The sequence below is a fragment of the Drosophila suzukii genome, chromosome 3 (assembly GCF_043229965.1).
Source record: "Drosophila suzukii chromosome 3, CBGP_Dsuzu_IsoJpt1.0, whole genome shotgun sequence".
In the NCBI taxonomy this organism is placed as follows: Eukaryota; Metazoa; Arthropoda; class Insecta; order Diptera; family Drosophilidae; genus Drosophila; species Drosophila suzukii.
In genome coordinates this window covers 88,843,073-88,859,981 of record NC_092082.1, presented here as the reverse complement: position 1 = coordinate 88,859,981, position 16,909 = coordinate 88,843,073, and the positions used below count along the sequence as shown (strand labels likewise).

The 16,909-nt window shown below is 39.2% G+C and overlaps 1 protein-coding gene and 1 long non-coding RNA gene across 15 annotated transcripts; one reads left to right on the top strand and one right to left on the bottom strand.

Moving 5' to 3' along the window:
- Positions 1 to 186: 186 nt before the first annotated feature.
- On the bottom strand, positions 187 to 16,806 carry ClC-a (chloride channel protein 2). Of its 13 annotated transcripts, XM_036819658.3 has the most exons (17): positions 16,746 to 16,806; positions 14,007 to 14,805; positions 5,741 to 5,848; positions 5,340 to 5,505; positions 5,134 to 5,262; positions 4,180 to 4,313; positions 3,887 to 4,043; positions 3,607 to 3,817; positions 3,339 to 3,440; positions 3,025 to 3,259; positions 1,859 to 2,956; positions 1,733 to 1,777; positions 1,614 to 1,649; positions 1,193 to 1,462; positions 1,060 to 1,089; positions 750 to 983; positions 187 to 691 (listed from the first exon to the last, which is right to left on the bottom strand). In XM_036819658.3, exons 2-17 carry the CDS (start codon positions 14,187 to 14,189, stop codon positions 395 to 397), a joined length of 3,435 nt encoding a protein of 1,144 aa, XP_036675553.3. In that variant the 5' UTR covers positions 14,190 to 14,805; positions 16,746 to 16,806; the 3' UTR covers positions 187 to 394. The 13 variants fall into 13 exon arrangements, 12 of the variants coding, with proteins under 12 accessions (XP_036675553.3, XP_036675554.3, XP_065721717.2 ...); XM_036819659.3 differs by lacking the exon at positions 16,746 to 16,806 and having other exon boundaries at positions 5,340 to 5,524; positions 14,007 to 14,149; XM_065865645.2 differs by lacking the exons at positions 14,007 to 14,805; positions 16,746 to 16,806 and adding an exon at positions 11,237 to 11,269.
- LOC139352973 (uncharacterized) lies at positions 7,962 to 8,943 on the top strand. 2 transcript variants are annotated; one of them, XR_011604043.1, is made up of 2 exons: positions 7,962 to 8,574; positions 8,676 to 8,943. It is a non-coding gene; the product is annotated as an uncharacterized lncRNA (long non-coding RNA). The 2 variants fall into 2 exon arrangements; XR_011604042.1 differs by having other exon boundaries at positions 7,962 to 8,583.
- Positions 16,807 to 16,909: the final 103 nt, after the last annotated feature.

Sequence of the window (16,909 nt, the reverse complement as noted above, 5' to 3'; positions counted from 1 at the left end):
GCTGTCAGTAGAAAATATGTATAAACCTGTATTTAAAAATATTAAAATTTTGAAACTGTTCATTTTCTATTAAGCATCAAATTTTTCTCCATTCTATTGTTGTATTTCATACAGGAAACTAAGTTGCTGAAAATCAAAATAAAATAAACATCAAAAATATTCCAACAAATAAAAACAAACAGATCCTTCGTTGGTGACTTGATTTTCTTTTTTCAACTTAAATATAAATCACGATATCTTTGACATTATGAACTAACGAGATATAAATACATAATAACATTGATGACTAACTCGTGTAAGACGTAACTTATGATAGGTGTGTTTTAGCTGATCTTTACAAACATATTACGTATACGTATCGTATGTACTATTCTGATTAGCCGATCATCTTGTTTCAAGCATGATTGCCGTTCTCTGTGGTTTTTGTTTCCGCCGGTGGGTTATCCTGTGGCGGCATGGTGAGCGATACTGTGCCCTTATCCGTGTGCTTTATGTGCTCCATTTCGATGTCCGAGCAGTTCTCAGAGTTGGATAGAGCCGAGTCCATCGAGGTGACGGTCATGTCCACGGCCTTATCGCTAGTGTTCGTGGAGAGCAGGGGTTTCTCCACCGCCGGCTTGTCGTCGGCATCCTCATCTCGGGTGGGGGGCACAAAGCTGTTGCTATTGATGTCCTCGATGGCCTTGCGCAACTGTTATGAGGTAATAGGTTATAAATGGTAATCTTTAAGGATATCAAATAAATCTTACTTCTTTGAGTCCCACCACGCCTACTAGTCTTCCGATCTTGGTCACATAGGCGTGGTTGATGCCCACCATCGAAAACAGTGAGTGAACCTTGAGTATGGAGGTGCGTTCCACCAGCTGAAAGGGTGAGGGGTCTATGTGCACATTGGCCTTCTCCAGATCGATGGGTTTTAACATCTCCTCGAGCTCCCATTGCTTCTGATCCTCCGGCGACATGTCGATGACACGTTCCCTGGGCTGAAAATATATTATAATAGTAGTTATTATCCAGAAAGTAAAAATCCTATATAAACCCCATTTATTTTAGACATACCAGCTGCACTGATTTCGGCTTATGAATACTCTTGTTTGGTTAAGATAAGAAAAAGAGTCGGTTATATAAGGCTTATGAGTAAGTGTTATTTAATGCATTATAAGTTAGTTGAATTTTCAATAGCTTCACCTACCTCCACATCAATTTCGGGACCTTTTGTTTCATCCACATTCTCTATAGAGTATCCCAGTTCGTTCGGTTCTTTTATTTCACATTTCGTTCGAGTAGGCGAACCATTTACTCCAACTTCAGTGGCAAACCGTATTTTCGTGCACTTTTTTGCCTTTTGAGGAGATCTATTTACATCTGTAACTTTGTTTGTTTTGAATTTAATACTCGGTGACTGGCTTGAACTATCCCCACTATTTGATAATGCTATATCCGTGCTATCCTTTTCCGCAGGCTTTATATAATATATTTTAGGGTTCTGATTAAAATGTTGCTTAGTTCTGTTTATACGCTTTACATTTTTCTATCTACTCTAGTTCTACCTTTTGCTGATCCTATTTTTATAGCGATATAATACTTTCAGGACTCTGTTTGTAGATCCTTACCAATGTTGTTGCTTCCGTTGAAATAGGGTTTACTTGCTTGCAGATATTAGAGTGGGTTAAACACACATCTCACAGGAAAATGATTGTAATGAAGTGAAAGTTGTTCATGAGTTACTTACCAGCATAATTTGATCGGTAACAAAATCCCAATTACTTTGTGCAGACTTGAAAAGAGGTATTACATCTCCCAGTTTAAACCCCAAAGAACCAACCCAATCCAAAGAAGGTATATCAGTTTCACTTACCAGCTGAACCTTTTTGGAAACGCCCGGAGTGCTGGGAGTTCGAGGCACCTCCACCTCGTTGTTGCTGGCGGCCGGGGAGAGGGAGCCCGTTTCTGGATCCGGCTGGACATCCTGAAGCGTTGTGGACTTCTTAAAGATGGCCTCGAAGGCGGAGCGAATGCGGAACTCGGAGTTTCCGGTGATTGTGGTGTAGGGTGTGATGCTAGGACTATGGGCCATGGGCTGGGCATAGGTCTTTAGGTTGAAGGAGTTGGTCTTCTTCAGGATGGACTTCCTGGGCGCAAGGGAACTATGCATGGTTTCCGCCCTCTTTTTGGGCGGCAGCATTTCATCATTGGCAATCTGCCGCAGACTAAGAATATCCGGAGCAGGTAACACCTCAAATCTCGAGGGACGTCTCATCTTCAGCTCCACCTCCTGCTTCTTTTTCTCCTCCTCGAGTGCCCGCTCCTGGGCCTCCTTCTGCCACTTCTGGGCCACCTCCATTCGCTTCTCGCGTCCAATGTGCTTCTCGATCATCTTGATCAGCTCGTACCGCTGCACAGATCCCAGGAGGATCATGTTATCAGGACTGTCCACCAGTGGCAACGATCTCAGCGTCTTGTTTAGCTTGAGGACCTCTTTGAGCTTCTGATAGGAGATGCCATACCATATGTACTTTACATCCCGCACCATAAAGTCCTCCACGAATATGCTGTACATCCCCGAACTGGAGGGCAGGAGATCGGGCAAGTACGGCAACTTCTTAATCAGTATAATACTGTCGTATATCGACGGTTGGAGCAGGGCCGCCACGGCATTGGCCACCAGCACGGCAATCATCACGGGCACTACATGGGTGATCTGGCCAGTCATCTCGAAAATGATCACGGCCACGGAGACCGTGTGGGTGACGGATCCGGAGAAGGCGGCTGCTCCGACGACAGCATAGCCTCCGGGCATGATGGGCGATAGTCGACCGCCATATCGGACTCCATGTGGAAACGTCACTGCCATGAACTCGCCCACCAGTCGACCAAAGCCCGCTCCGATCTTGAAAACCGGGATAAACATGCCCGAAGGAACTGGTATCGTGGAGGCGATAATGGAGAACATGAACTAAAGGGATAAGATCCTTTTGGTTAGTAACTGTGATTTCCAGACTTTCTTTATTTTAGCTCACTCACCGTAAAGAGGGTGTAGATCACTAGGTTTCCAAATACACTTGTATAGCTGGTCATCCAGTGAGTCACCACGGCCGCCTGCTCCACGGTAAGATCATCGCGTGACCACGTGAAATTGCTAAAGAGCTGCGTGACCTGCTCATGGGTGCTCAGTTCGCCGGCCAGAAACTGACCAGTGCCCAGGGGAAACGATATGCTGGAGACCAACAGGGCCAGGAAACCAGGGTACAAAAAGCGACTGAAAAAAAGAAATAAAAAGTATTTAACAGTGTATTTAAAATTATAAATGTATAACCCATTTGTTCTTAGGAACTCACTTTTTCTGCAGGAACTTGTTCATCCGCTTATTAGATCTCATAAACAGGACATATCGCCGATGGACCCAAACGTAGGAGGCTCCACCCAATCCACAAACAAGGCTTAAATGAAACAAATGATATATTAAATAAGTCACATATTAAACTAATATTGATTGGTAAGAATTTCTAAGATTGTTATTACTTAGATGGTTTTGACAAAGCATTGATTCTTGGATTTAAGTGGATATATTTATATAGATATAGATAGATAGATAGATAGACTTACCCAATCAAGGCGAAGACAAACAGCTCCTGGGGATCGAAGGGAAACTCGGTGGTGAAGTTCGTGAGGAACAGGGCCCGAACGGTATCCGCATTTTGGAACCAAACGGCCAGAAGTCGAAAGACAGTGGCGCCGCAAACGGCGGCGAAGAAGCCTCGCCAGTAGTTGCGCACCGCAAAGTAGGTGGTGGTGACCTCTATGCTGAAGAGCACACCTTTGGGATTGGAGCAGGTCAGGGGTGAGAGGTTAAGATCATAAATAAAGATGATAATAGATTACTTACCCCCCACGGGAGCGGCAAAACAGGCGCCCACACCCACGGCACAGGCGGCCGCCAGCATTTCAGAGTTTCGCGACTCATTCTCATATATGCCTTGGAATGATGTGACAAGTTTACTTAATAATTGTGCTACAATACTTGCTATATGTACGAAAGGACCCTAGGGAAACATACGGAGATACCATTTACATTTACAAATGCGGTAACTGAATTCTTTGTTTATAGATTTTCCAAATTGCACTTGTTTTGCCGCCTCGGCGGTGTGCATGCAGTGTGAGATCAATTCTTATACTTACTTCCTTTCCTAATGGCATACCGCTGCCCAGAGTTGCCGTTAAACCAATTACCTTGGCCACTAGTGTCTTAAATGTGAGATACTCTTTCAATTGAACGCCGCGCAGTATGGTCTTCATTTCGGGTATACCGGAACCTAGACACAGTTTGGTTATGTTATGTAGATTTGCATTGATCATACTCGCAGTTATAGTTATATCTATGGTTAGGGGTTAGTATTTGCTGAGGTGTGCAGTTAGCAGAATTGCTGGGAGTGTTAGTGGTTCGAGTATATAACATGTAGACACAATGGATTCTCAGACTGGAGGTGCCAAGGGTGCTTGGAGTGGGCAGCTGCCAGAGTGCAGTGGTACTATGAGTACTTTAAAATCAAAGTAAAGTAGGTAAGAGTACAAGAAAGAGAGTTCTGCTAAAAAACCCTAATAGTTCTTAGAGAGAGGTTGCTTGGGAAGAAGTCATATATAGGAAACAATCAAGATTCGTTCGTTTCCCTGGCCCTAATCAACCATAGAAGTAAAGTAAGTAAGCACAAAATTCATACAATTTCTACAATTTTGGAAAACCGACGTCAAGTTAAATGGAAGAGTGCGACAATTTAAGGCAATTACTTATTTATTCACTCAAGCGGACTACTTTTAAGAAATATTCAACAAATAATCCACTACATTGGTTAGACTAAGAAAAAGACAGTTATTAAGAGGAAGTAATAATAAAGTCTTATATTTGATAAGTATGAGATCTATGGCAAAGAATAATCCACTCCATTGGTAAGACTAATTTAAAGACAGTTATTGAGAGGAAGTAATATATGATATATGACAAAAACGAACCTATTACATAGGTTAGACTAAGTAAAAGAAAGTTATTTCGAGGTGTATATGATATGTGTATAATGAGAAAATGTGATATTATGTCTGAGATTTAGTCTATATATATGTGATTACCCAGACGCTTACCTATACTTTGCGGTGCGATGAGATGGACAAAGCCGGCTGAGAATAATATCAAACAGACCGGCAGTGAGACCCAAGCTATGTACTGAACAAAAGGCTGTGACGTCAGATCGCGATACAGCCAAATTCGCGCTAGAGGAATATAGAATACATAAAGAAAAACAATGGGTACTTAAACGAGCTGGGGAATCGATTAATAGCACCATTACCGTTTGTACATATGGATATGCCCTTGTCCATGATGAATGAGAGCAGCGCCATTATGATGCCCAGTAGCGCCAGGAAGACCCAATCCTCGCCCAGCCGGGCCACCGTGTGCCTCCAGATCCATGATGACACCTTCTTCGCCCGGGTCGAGTGTTTGCCTAGCAGTTCCTGAAAATATGTCCCAGCACTGCTGCTTTATAAACTGATACGTTCGGGAAGATCTTAACTATACGATCTCAACTATGAGATCTACAACTAAAATTTACTAGGTAAATTCCTCTGCATACCTTGAATATTTAGTTTTCTCGTTTAGTTTGCATATTAATAAATCACAAGACCATTATAAACATTGTGTTTTACGGGAATGGGTAGTCGCTGCTTTAAAGATTCTATTAAATTTTACCTTATTCCTTTGTTTATCTTCCTGCTTTCGTCGCTTTTCGAGTATTTTGAGCTTTCTGGCTTCATCCTTGGCAAATTCTCCTAAATCTTTGGTATAACGACCATACATCTGTGAAGAGAAATGGCAAATTAGTCAAGTCCTGAGCTTTAATAAATAATAATAATAATGTATGTTGCTCTAATAATATTTATGGTACACCAATGCATGTTTTCAAAACCAAACAAAGAAGCTTTTTGTGCTACCTGTGTTGAAAACAAACAATTACATTTGCCTTGAGAATTCTAGGCAAATGGCAAGAGAAAAAGAACTGATGACAGTGTAGGAAGTGCACAGACAAATGCACTTGGAAAAAATCCAGATGACACATTTAAAATACCTGTTTATGTACAGACCTATTTTTTTTTTAACTTTTTAGAATATTGTTTAACATCTTTAAACTTTAAAACTGAAGATTTTTCAAAAGTAATCAACAATTTACAGATATCTAAGTGATACCTTTCGGCTAGGCACTTTGAAAAGTCTAGCAGCTGCAACTTTTTGTGTACAATGTCTTGTACATACGTCATTATTTGGGTCACTACATTTTTTGAGAAAGTGAAAATCAAGATTCATTTCGACATAAGTGAAATGTTTTAAAAATTCCGATGCAGAATCTGACTTATTTGTGAATTGAAGGGCAGACCTTGTAATGATTTTTTTCTGTGTGTGCTTTGAGGGTCAATGCAAGAGCTTGTTCGTTGCAGACGAGGAAAATAAAATAAATAAATAGTAGGTATGTGTAAATGTGGGAATTAAACGCCTCGTCAAGAATATATATTAGAACAATGGTTTTCGTAGACAACTGGGCCCTAATAAAATCCGAATGTATCTTAATTCATGTTTGTGTAGTAAAGATTTTGAATATGTTTTCTGTTTTTGAAAAACAATAAAATTAAAAAATTTTATTTCATATCTTAACACTTAAATATTTCCATTCATATTTCGGATTTGGAATATGAATTATCTTTTGAGGGGTTTGTCAGTTGCATTCGAATATTCTTAATAGTTTTTTGATTGGGAATAGTGGCGCGAATTCTTCAGGATATTAAGTGCCAACTTCAAGGTGGACAGATGCGCGAATTCTTTAGGATATGAAGGATCAATTGTGGAGTGACGTGGTGCTTTGAAGGTTTCTTTCCGCAGTTATGGCCATGAATACCCTGATACCCTGATGGACAGGTGGCTCGCGGGCCACTCACATAGTAGAACGCCTCGATTTCGATCTCGATCTGGTTCTTGTCATCGCCGGGTGGATCGATATCGATGCTCTGCTGGCGGTGCTGCTCCTTCTGCTTGGCAATGACCTCATCCCAGCGCTGGCGGACGGGGGTGGTGGCTGTGGAGGCTGTCGAGGATGTGGACTTGTGGGAGCGCTCCTCCTTGCGCTGATAGTCCTCGCGATTGATCAGCAGCTCCGGCTCGAAGGCGTATTCGCGAATGTACTCATCCTGGTGCGAGTGGCTGTTGTTAAACATGAAGCAAGCGATGTGCACACGAACGAGGTCCCGTACTCAAAATTACGATTACAACAATCGCAATCGTAATCAAAAGTCGAATACAAATCAGAATTCACAGTCACTTGGATCTGGGTGGCGGCCTTTGACATGCCCGCGGCTGTTGGCCAAATATTTGTGTCGCATCTTGTTCGCCAATTATTTTTAGTTTTTTCGGTTATCTCTCGGATGCAGCAGTACAGTACAAATTTTTCGAATCGAATCGCAATGAAACGAATTGAATTTGAATCTCACTGCCAGACGTAATTAGAGGTGGACGCCACTGCCCTTGAGCCCCGTCTCGGAAACACGGCGATTGTAAAATGCATTGCCATTTATTTTTAACATTTTACACGGGGCACGTCGTGTGTTTCATATAAATTTGATTTATCGCTGCCGAAATCAAACCGGAAAAGCAGCACATAAATTAATTTAAGCACTTTCCTATATATATTTTCCAATAACTATTGGCACTTTTTAATGATTTCCATTATCTATTGATTTTTGATCTTGATTCTCCGACGGCCACCGAGCGTTCTTGTATTGGCCTAAACTTTTTTGAAACTAAACTGACTTGTCGAGCTTTCGGCGCTCTGCGTGTGGAAAATTATTGAAATTTTCTTTTGGCTAGACGCTGCGCCAGGGTAGCACGCTGTGCCGATACTAAAAAAACCTCCAACAAGAAAATGAAAAAATGGCTAAGAGATGTGTAAACAAAATATGAATCTCAAAAATTTGTTTTCGTCTTATTCTCGTTCGGCAATCAAAGGCACATTCCTTTGGGTGTTTCGAAATGGTTCATAAATTCCGTTGCACGATAATGGATTATCAATTTGGGTTTTGATCTTGAAACAACAACATGTGGGTGATCTAAGTGCTAGGAAGTGTTTAAAATGCGGGGTATACTAACTCTAATAATTCTCACCCACGACTTCCCAATACGGTCACTCTTTTTCGCCACCCTACTACCTTTAGCAATGGAATATTTGTTGCTTTCTTTTAAATATAATAAACACTTTTCGTTATAATCGGATTAAAAATAGCTAATGTCTTTGCTTGTTTTGTCATTCGTCGTACACTGTTTTTGCATTGCTTTTACAAAGGCCCAGATGCGAATAGAAAGTGGGAAAATCGCCAGAGGCAACTAGCAGGAAAAGCGGCGAGCAAAAGCTTGGAAAACCATTCAGAAATCATAAAAAGTTTTTCTGTTGTGATCGATGGTTTCACGGCAGATGTACGAAGCGGTTGTGACGAAAAATATGTACAAATAAAACATTGTTAACATAAAGAATAATAAACACTGTAAGCATGGCAATTTTCATTATAAAAATTCCACAGTGCGGATGATTGATTTTTTATATGATGGCAGTGATTTTTGAATGGGCTCTTTTTCCATTTAACAGCTTGTAAAAAATACATATGTAATTCCAAAGATTTACGGCTGCCTCTACGTGATAAATGATAAAAATTTGGACGCTCTTTGCGTCATCGAAAATGGGTAATAATAATAAGAAAGTCGGATAATCAGACTTATTGGCAGTATAATCACGATGGTTCGCAGACGTATGTATATATGAATATGATACGATACGGTTGGAAATGTACATGAAATGTTGTATGATGTGCAATTTAATTTCGTAATAAAATTTAATTGAAACACTTTTTGAAAAATTGGAATAATGTTTTCCAAGTTGGGAATGGTATTATGAATTTTAATATTAAACGAAAAACAACCATTTTTTAATCTTACAAGGAAGAAAATTATAAAAGTGCTTCAAAACCCAACTTATAAGCATATTTTAAAAAGTTTCGGATATATATTTTTTAACGAAATGACTATTATTTTAGCCTCCGCTGTATATGGCCTATAAGAAACGCATGCAAGTTGCCGGGACAGATATACAGATAAGAGTTTTTTGCCTAGCGTTAGCAAACAAAAGATTGTTTGTCCCCCAACAATACTGAATTTTAGATCCCTTGGTACACCCATATATGCTTACAAGAGTATCGATGTATCCGATGGGATCATCCTCGTCCGAGGAGTCCGAATCCCGGGCATTTTCGGCGGGCGGCGGACACGGGTAGAAGGCGTGCGACTTGATCTTGGGCTGCCGCTGCACGTGACGCAGCTCCTCTTCCATGGACATGGCACTGTTCCGCCGCTTGCGCAACTGACAAATGAACTTCTCGAAGTCCGCCCACTCCGAGTCCACCAGCTCGACGTTCTCCTCGCCAAACTCTTCATCGTGTATGATTCTCTCGACTTTCTGATTACTCCGATCGCGATTGCGATCGCGTTGCCTATCGCCGAAATAAACCATACTGGTGTTGTCAGTTCGAATGGGTTTTTAATGGGTTTATAGTCGCAGCAGTTCAACGCGATCGATGGCGCACTATCAAAGATGGGACCGATACGGTTTCGTCACATCCATGGCACAGATATCGCTCATTTCCCGTATTTGAATTCCGTTTGCGAAATAAGGAGGTATATATTATATCTAGATTTCCAGCTGCGTGTGAGCCGAGCCAAGTCTTGAATCCAACTGAATAGTGTCATGAGGATAGACCGCTCCGGTCCCGCTTAAACTCAAGATTCCATTAAATTTAGTACACAGACACCGACGCACTCGTCTGGTCTTCGAGCAGTCTCAAGTTTGCGGACGCCCGTCGCCAGATATACAGACATAGTTCCCATGTATCTCATCTCATGTATAACCAGTCACTCTCGAGCGGTCAAAGTTTGCGTGTAAACATCAATAGAATTTCATAAATTTAATAATCTGTGGTCTGGTCAACGGCGAAAAAGTGAAAATGCCAGCGCTTGGATGACACGAAGTGCGGTGCACAGTGGGCTAAGTCTTATACTCCAGGCTTTTTCAATGATTCTCCTTAAGTATATTATTAATTTTTTTATATTTCCTTGACTTTTATCTTTCATATATTAGGGATTTAGCAATATCGTTCTTAGATAATAGCTTTTTAATTCTCTTGGAATTTTCATACTGATCAACCCACTGTGACGGATCACTTAAGCCGCATAAATTGCGATTACTTGCTTTAATAGTCTCAATGTGTAGACTAGGCATTGGGTCACATGTCTTGGAGAATCTGTTGGATTTATCACATTTAAGTGTACCGGTTCTTTTAGTCCGTCTGCACTGTTTAAGATTTCATTATTGTCTTAGTCAATCTACAAGTTCTACCCCTAATTCGCGATAATGGTAACCCTAAGTGGGTATAGATTGTTAGTATGGGTGTAAGCAGAGTACTCAGGTCATAATCTAGCACTTTCATAACTATCAGGGAAATTGATATAGGAATAAGCATTTAAGAGAGACCAATTTAAAGAGAGTGAAAGCTTTATCACGATCTGTCACCCTCTGTTAGATATCGCTGCACTGCTTGACCAATTAAGCAGTGTAGGACAAAAATCGAGCATTATGTTTCTGTTAAGTTAAATATTGTCAACTCTACTTGACAGTTTGATATATGGACTTTATTTCCAAGGAGGAGCTTTATCCGAAAATGTATGTATTCAGTTCACAGTTAAGAAAGTATTTTAAAATATTTAATCATATTATAATAAAGATGTTGAAGCACCGTGAAGTTTTCCGGTTTCTATTGGGAAAACCCTTACATCGATCCTTAAAGAAGTGGATCCCGACGATGCACTTCACTGATATAAATACTTTGCCTGTGCTGTATAAATATCAATGGCTGTTTGTCAATTCATCCAATGAAAGAGATAAATATCACCATAAATAAATTCACCAGCTTAGGTAAAAACTAAAAAAAAATGTAATCACATGATATTTCTAAGTTCAAAAAAATAATTCCAAGAAATTAAAAACATGTGTCATACTCCATTAAATTAACTTCTTTATAATAATTATTCCTTAATATAAGTTCCTTCTTGGGCACACGCAGTTACAGAGATACGCGGATGATATGATAATTTACTTACTTTTTTGTGAAGCGACATTTTCGAACTCATATGATAGAAATTAGCAGGCTTGCGATAAAACAAAGTGATCTTGGCTAAAACTGTGTGGCGACTGGAGAGCCAGCATCTCAAATGGTGCTAGAAACACCTTCCGAGCCGCAAAACCGCGATAAGGGTCCAAGTAACAACAACACCTGAAGGATAGGGTACAAAAGCTACCGAACTTAATTAAAAATTGAATGAAATCTTTGAATAAATATCGTGCTTTGCATCTTCATAGGTATGGGTATATATTCTGACCATATTTTCGCGTATCCATGGGGAAAAGATAAACACGAAGCGCGTGAACGCAAATACCATGCTATAAAGAAATATAATTTTAGCTAAATTACTTTATGATCCGCACAAGAAAACATATCTCTAGGGCCCATTAAAAATATAATTTATAAAGCAATAGCATTGTAAACCCAAATAAATAGTTTTATTTTTGGCAATCCTGAAACGGTTAGCTAAATAGAGGTGATTGTTGATAACGTTCCAATTTTGATGGATGGTTCAATATAGAACCGATAAGAACCCGTCAAATCCAAGTGGATAATACTTCCTTTCGACGTATCAGGTAATCAATCGATCAGCAATTCATTGACTGCAGTATAATAAATTTAAAGTTACCACTTAAACAAGTACTATACACTTGTTTCCATCTCTGATCTTTAATTGCAGGTTCGAGCGAATGTCTTTAAATTACCCCATGTCAAAAGATAAGATCACCTATTTAAACGGTATTCAGGATTTTAGTTAAGTTAAACATATGGGGGTTCTCTACATTCATTGTTGCAATTATCTCAAGGTGCTAATTACAGTGTCTCAACAAAGTTGAAGTGAAATTGGTTTGCGTTGGATTTATCTGGAGAGTAGGAAAACCTCATCAATAAACATTTGGGCAGAGAGTACATTTACATGAATACGATAAAACCTTTTGTTTGGCTCGTGGGAGCTTTAAATCTTCCCAACATGGCACAAAATGCCTACACATTATCCTCAAGCTCAATATAATCTCATTCGTATGTTGAGCAACATGTGTCAAAGCACATGACAAAAATTAAAAAAAATATATAAGCAAATAAAATAAAAACAAGCAAATAGTCACATGTTAATCACATGAGCGGAAAAAGTAAAACAAGAAACATGTGTGTAAAGGCGTATCGAATTTAATTATACCCTTACGAAAAATCTCTTTGCTTCGAGAAATTATAAGTACTATAAGCAACATTCTTTAGGATGAGATCGTTTTATATTAAACTCAATGACTCATATGCCATTACTATTTAATATTTAAACTACTGTATATTAAACATTTATAAGGGTGTTTAGAGAACAGTGGCTAACTCAAAGATTATATTTAATCAACTTGGCTGCTGGAACTAATACAATTATAATCGAGTAATCCCCCGAGTTAATGCCACCAACTGTGACAAGGTTGGAATTGCCAAATCTAAGCGCCATACCGACGTGTTTATGTAAATAAAAATACAGTAGACGGCAATTTATTATCAACTCGGGATTTCCAGCCAACCAATTACGATAAAAAAAATTAATAACAAACAGGCTGGATCGTTGTGGGCGTTCTAATGCAAACACAATTGTGGGCTTTAAATAGATAAATGTATTTTCCTATTAGCACGGGTATTTACGGCTCTGTTAATAATCGTATATTTATTTTGGTATTTTGTAGAGCATTTGTTTGGGTGTTACCCCACTTAATAGATTAGCTTCTGACGCTACTTTCGGGAATTGCTGCGATAATATTAACAAAAGTTTATGCTCATGAATCCGATTGACATTGTAAAACAATCAATCAATTCTCGATCAATAAATTTGTCCTGATAACTGGTAAATTTTCACGCCACCCCCAATAAACTATATGGACTGAATTTATAACTTGAGAACGAGCGGTATGTGCTATGAATCACAGTAAATTTGAATAGGCGTCGAAAATTATATTATATTTTTTTAGAAAGTAAGAAGAATGTGTAACATTTTAATTTGATTAAACGAGTTATCACCAATGGTTAATATAGTAATTAATTAATTAATATAGTAAAATTGCGGAAATATGTTTATGATATCTATTGTTTAGCATTGAAATTGCCTTTGATCATCTAGAAATAAAACAATATTGACCACTTAATGAGTCTAACCGCAAACAAACATGTCAATAAGAAAGTGAATTTAAAACCTCGATACGGTATGGAATGACGTATGCCTATACTGAGATTGAATGAAAATGATATCCACCTTTAGTAAAATTAACTAGTTATATAATCATGAATGATGACAATTGGAATTCTCACTAATGGCTTATAATATCCGTTGTAGGTTTCGTTTACGACATCGATCTTAACCTTTTAATCTATAGGCTATGGCCTTGAAAAGCTGCAGTTTATTCTTATTCGAATCAATTGATTTATAATAAGGTATATTTGAAGAAACTTGTAATAACTTAGATGATCTATTAAGAAAAAGAATAATAGGACCAGGAATTGTTATTTTGGTTTATACCACTCTAAAAGCACTTTCTTAAAAAAGAATGGAGTATATAGCATAGAATATTTTTAAACAGTGATCATTAGTTATGATTCATTATAAAAAATGTATGTATTATTTATACATATTTATAAATTGAATTAATTTCTATAGCAATTGAAGTCTCTTTAATTACACATTGAAGAATGGAACCCTTTCTAGCACCTTATTCTTATGGACCGAATAACCCCCCAACTTCACTTACCAGCGTGTGGTGGTAGCCCAGCCCACCCTCCTCCTCGTCCGTGCCATCCGGCAGAGGACTCCTGTCATGGTGGTGGCCCAGGGAGGAGGCGTTGGAGTAGGTGCGTAGGGGCAGCAGGCGGGCTGAGGGGCTGTGTGGCGACGGGGCGATGAGCAGCTGACCTCCGTTCCTGGTCGCCTTCATCTTGGGACGGGAGTGATGTGTGCGACTCGGAAGTGAATTTTCTCGGCGGTCACAGATGGCAGATGGCAGACAATGCGAGTGCAGGGCAGGAATTGCATTCGTCACTTGTGTACATGTGTATACGGGATTTATGAAAGCAAATTCCTTGGGCTCATTTGTGCATTAAATTCAATTATCTGCACCACGACGACGAAGTCACAAGACCCACTTCCTTTCAATGGCCAGCAGCAGTTCAGTGGAGTGGAGTTGATCCGCCGATGTGGCTGCCTCCAAAGATTATTTATGAATATTCTGCTGGTTTTCTACCAGCTGCCGGTGGAGTGCACAACTGCCTGGGAAACTGCTACTGATACTGATTCCGAATCGGCGTTATCTGTGAGATCACTTTTTACTTGTGTCTACTCCGTTGGCCGAATCCGTTGGCTGGCGATAAGGCAGTGCTTAAGAGGTTCGTATGTGCTCCGAGCGGACATTTCAAGTGGCACACTTGAGTGTGTGAAGGCTTAATTAACACCGGCAAAAGCGACGACCCCGAAAGAAAGGCAGAATCGGGAAAATGTATTACACCTTAATTATCCTCTTATCAAAGTGAGTGTTGCCAAGTCGTGTCGGCGATCTGCAACGATTCGAAAATTGCCAGAATAAATATGAAATATGAACAAATTTGTGGTATCGTATCGACTAATGAATTTAACATGGGAACATGTGTGCCTAACGAGCTGTGCAAGCATCTCGACTGATAAGTGGCGCAAAAATTAGCAAAATACGATAATAACAGGTGTATAACCAGGTAAATACAGCGGTTAATTCAAAGAGGCACGATATGGTAGTTCCTAACTTTGATATTCTGCTTAAATGTTCAATAGATCTGCTAGATCCAAACAGAACCGGTGACACATAAAAACCCAGTGATAAGAAAATAAAATATTTTTCCTAATAAAACCATTGCTACATTTAATCTCATCGATAGTGGAATAAAATATATACCAAACCTACCAAACCTATGTATACCATCTATTGGGTGGAATTTCAATGTTTGTTTTGATTTCGACTGTACGATAGACCCCATGTAGCCTTATCATTAGCGCAACCTGACATCAAATACTATGGCAATGTGCAGGAGCCATTCCACCGTAAAGTGGATTATGGCGGAATAATTTATGATGGTATTATTTTCTTTAGATGCCTAGCTTCTATGACCAACTTTTAGAATTCAAAAGATTTATTACATTATTTTAATCTTTAGTCACTATTATGGCGCCTGTTTTGGCAAATTTATGGGCTTGCGAATTCGTTTTGCCTGAACGATCGATCGCCTCTTTGGGACTTCAGATGGGGCCCTTAAAACCCGAATAGCAAGTAAAAAGTGGATTTATCAGGCCGCGGCACAGATTTTGCTTTTACTTATTAAGCAAAATACATTTAAATAACTTTACATATACATTTGGTTGTTTTCCTTTTCTTTATTTTGCTTTATATTGCTCTGCTAAAAACCAGATGATATTCATGACGAATTTAAATGGGTCTCAAATCATTTTATAGCTTTGTGATTTCTGTATTGGATTTGTTCGTGGTAAACCAATTAGGGTTATGAATTTACTTTCAGAGCTTTTTAATGAAGTAAGTGCTCGGAATTCCGCTGGAACACTTTTATGAGGAAGTGATTCGAACACACTTTTTTACTGAATTTTCAAACACATTTCAATAATGCTCCACATAGCTAACATACTTTAATAATGGCAAATCTGAGTCAGGCCATTACGGCACTGATTTCGCAAAGCACTTGAAAAATATATAAACATGAGTGCACATATTTGTTCTAGCAGATAAGAGGAAACCTTATACTCTTTATGGGGAAGACGAATCTTGTTAAAAGCGGAATGAAACAGCGCCCCAGATTGCCTGCTCGAGTTTTGGAATACTTTTTAATGGGATTTTAAGCCAGGCCCTTAACTTAATCTGCAAGGAATTACCATCTATAAGTACGCACACTTTAGATCCACAAATGCACTCGTTGCTTGGGACTAAAAATATATCAAAGAAAATATTTTTTCAAAACAGTCCAAAAAAAAAACTCAAAGCTTGCCAAAAATATACCAAAAATAATTTTTGCAAACACAACAAAGTAATACGCTAAACAACAGAGTGTTTGTACTATATTATTATACTTTTTGGTACCCCTATATTACCGAAAAATTCCGCACTTCAGGGGGATCTACACATACGGAGCTTGTATACTTTTTTGCGACAATATTTGCATACTGTTATATGTATATCTTTACTGTAGTAACGCGGTCTTATGTACTCGTTATAAAATCAATTAAAAAAAGCGGCGCAAAGATGCAAAACAAAAACGTCACGAATGCGAATGAGAATTCAGTATCAGAATAATGAGAACACAGACACCGCTTTTCGCGCTCCACCTGCTCACACCTGTGGCGCGTGTTTGGCTGTTTTAGTTATTGTTGTTATGAGGGGCGATCGGATCGGATCGAGGTGGTTCCATTTCGCATACCAAGTGGGAAGAAGACTTGGGATCGGATCGATTGCACTCACTTTGACTCCGATATCTGATGGATGTATCTCACCGAAACTCGGAACCGTATCGCGAATAATATATTGTATTGTATTGTATTGTATTGGGAAATTATTGGAGAGCTGCTACCGCTGTCAACGCGACCGCTTCGCGCTCTGGCATTGACTGGCGTCGTCGTCGTCGT

What these genes read in the sequence shown, in the direction of transcription:
- ClC-a (XM_036819656.3), bottom strand. Translation starts at nt 9,593, where the DNA reads ATGGTTTATTTCGGCGATAGGCAACGCGATCGCAATCGCGATCGGAGT. An exon ending in CATATCCATATGTACAAACG is followed by an intron (nt 5,263 to 5,339) that starts GTAATGGTGCTA and finishes ATATTCCTCTAG; the next exon opens with CGCGAATTTGGCTGTATCGC. An exon ending in TTTTGCCGCTCCCGTGGGGG is followed by an intron (nt 3,818 to 3,886) that starts GTAAGTAATCTA and finishes CCAATCCCAAAG; the next exon opens with GTGTGCTCTTCAGCATAGAG.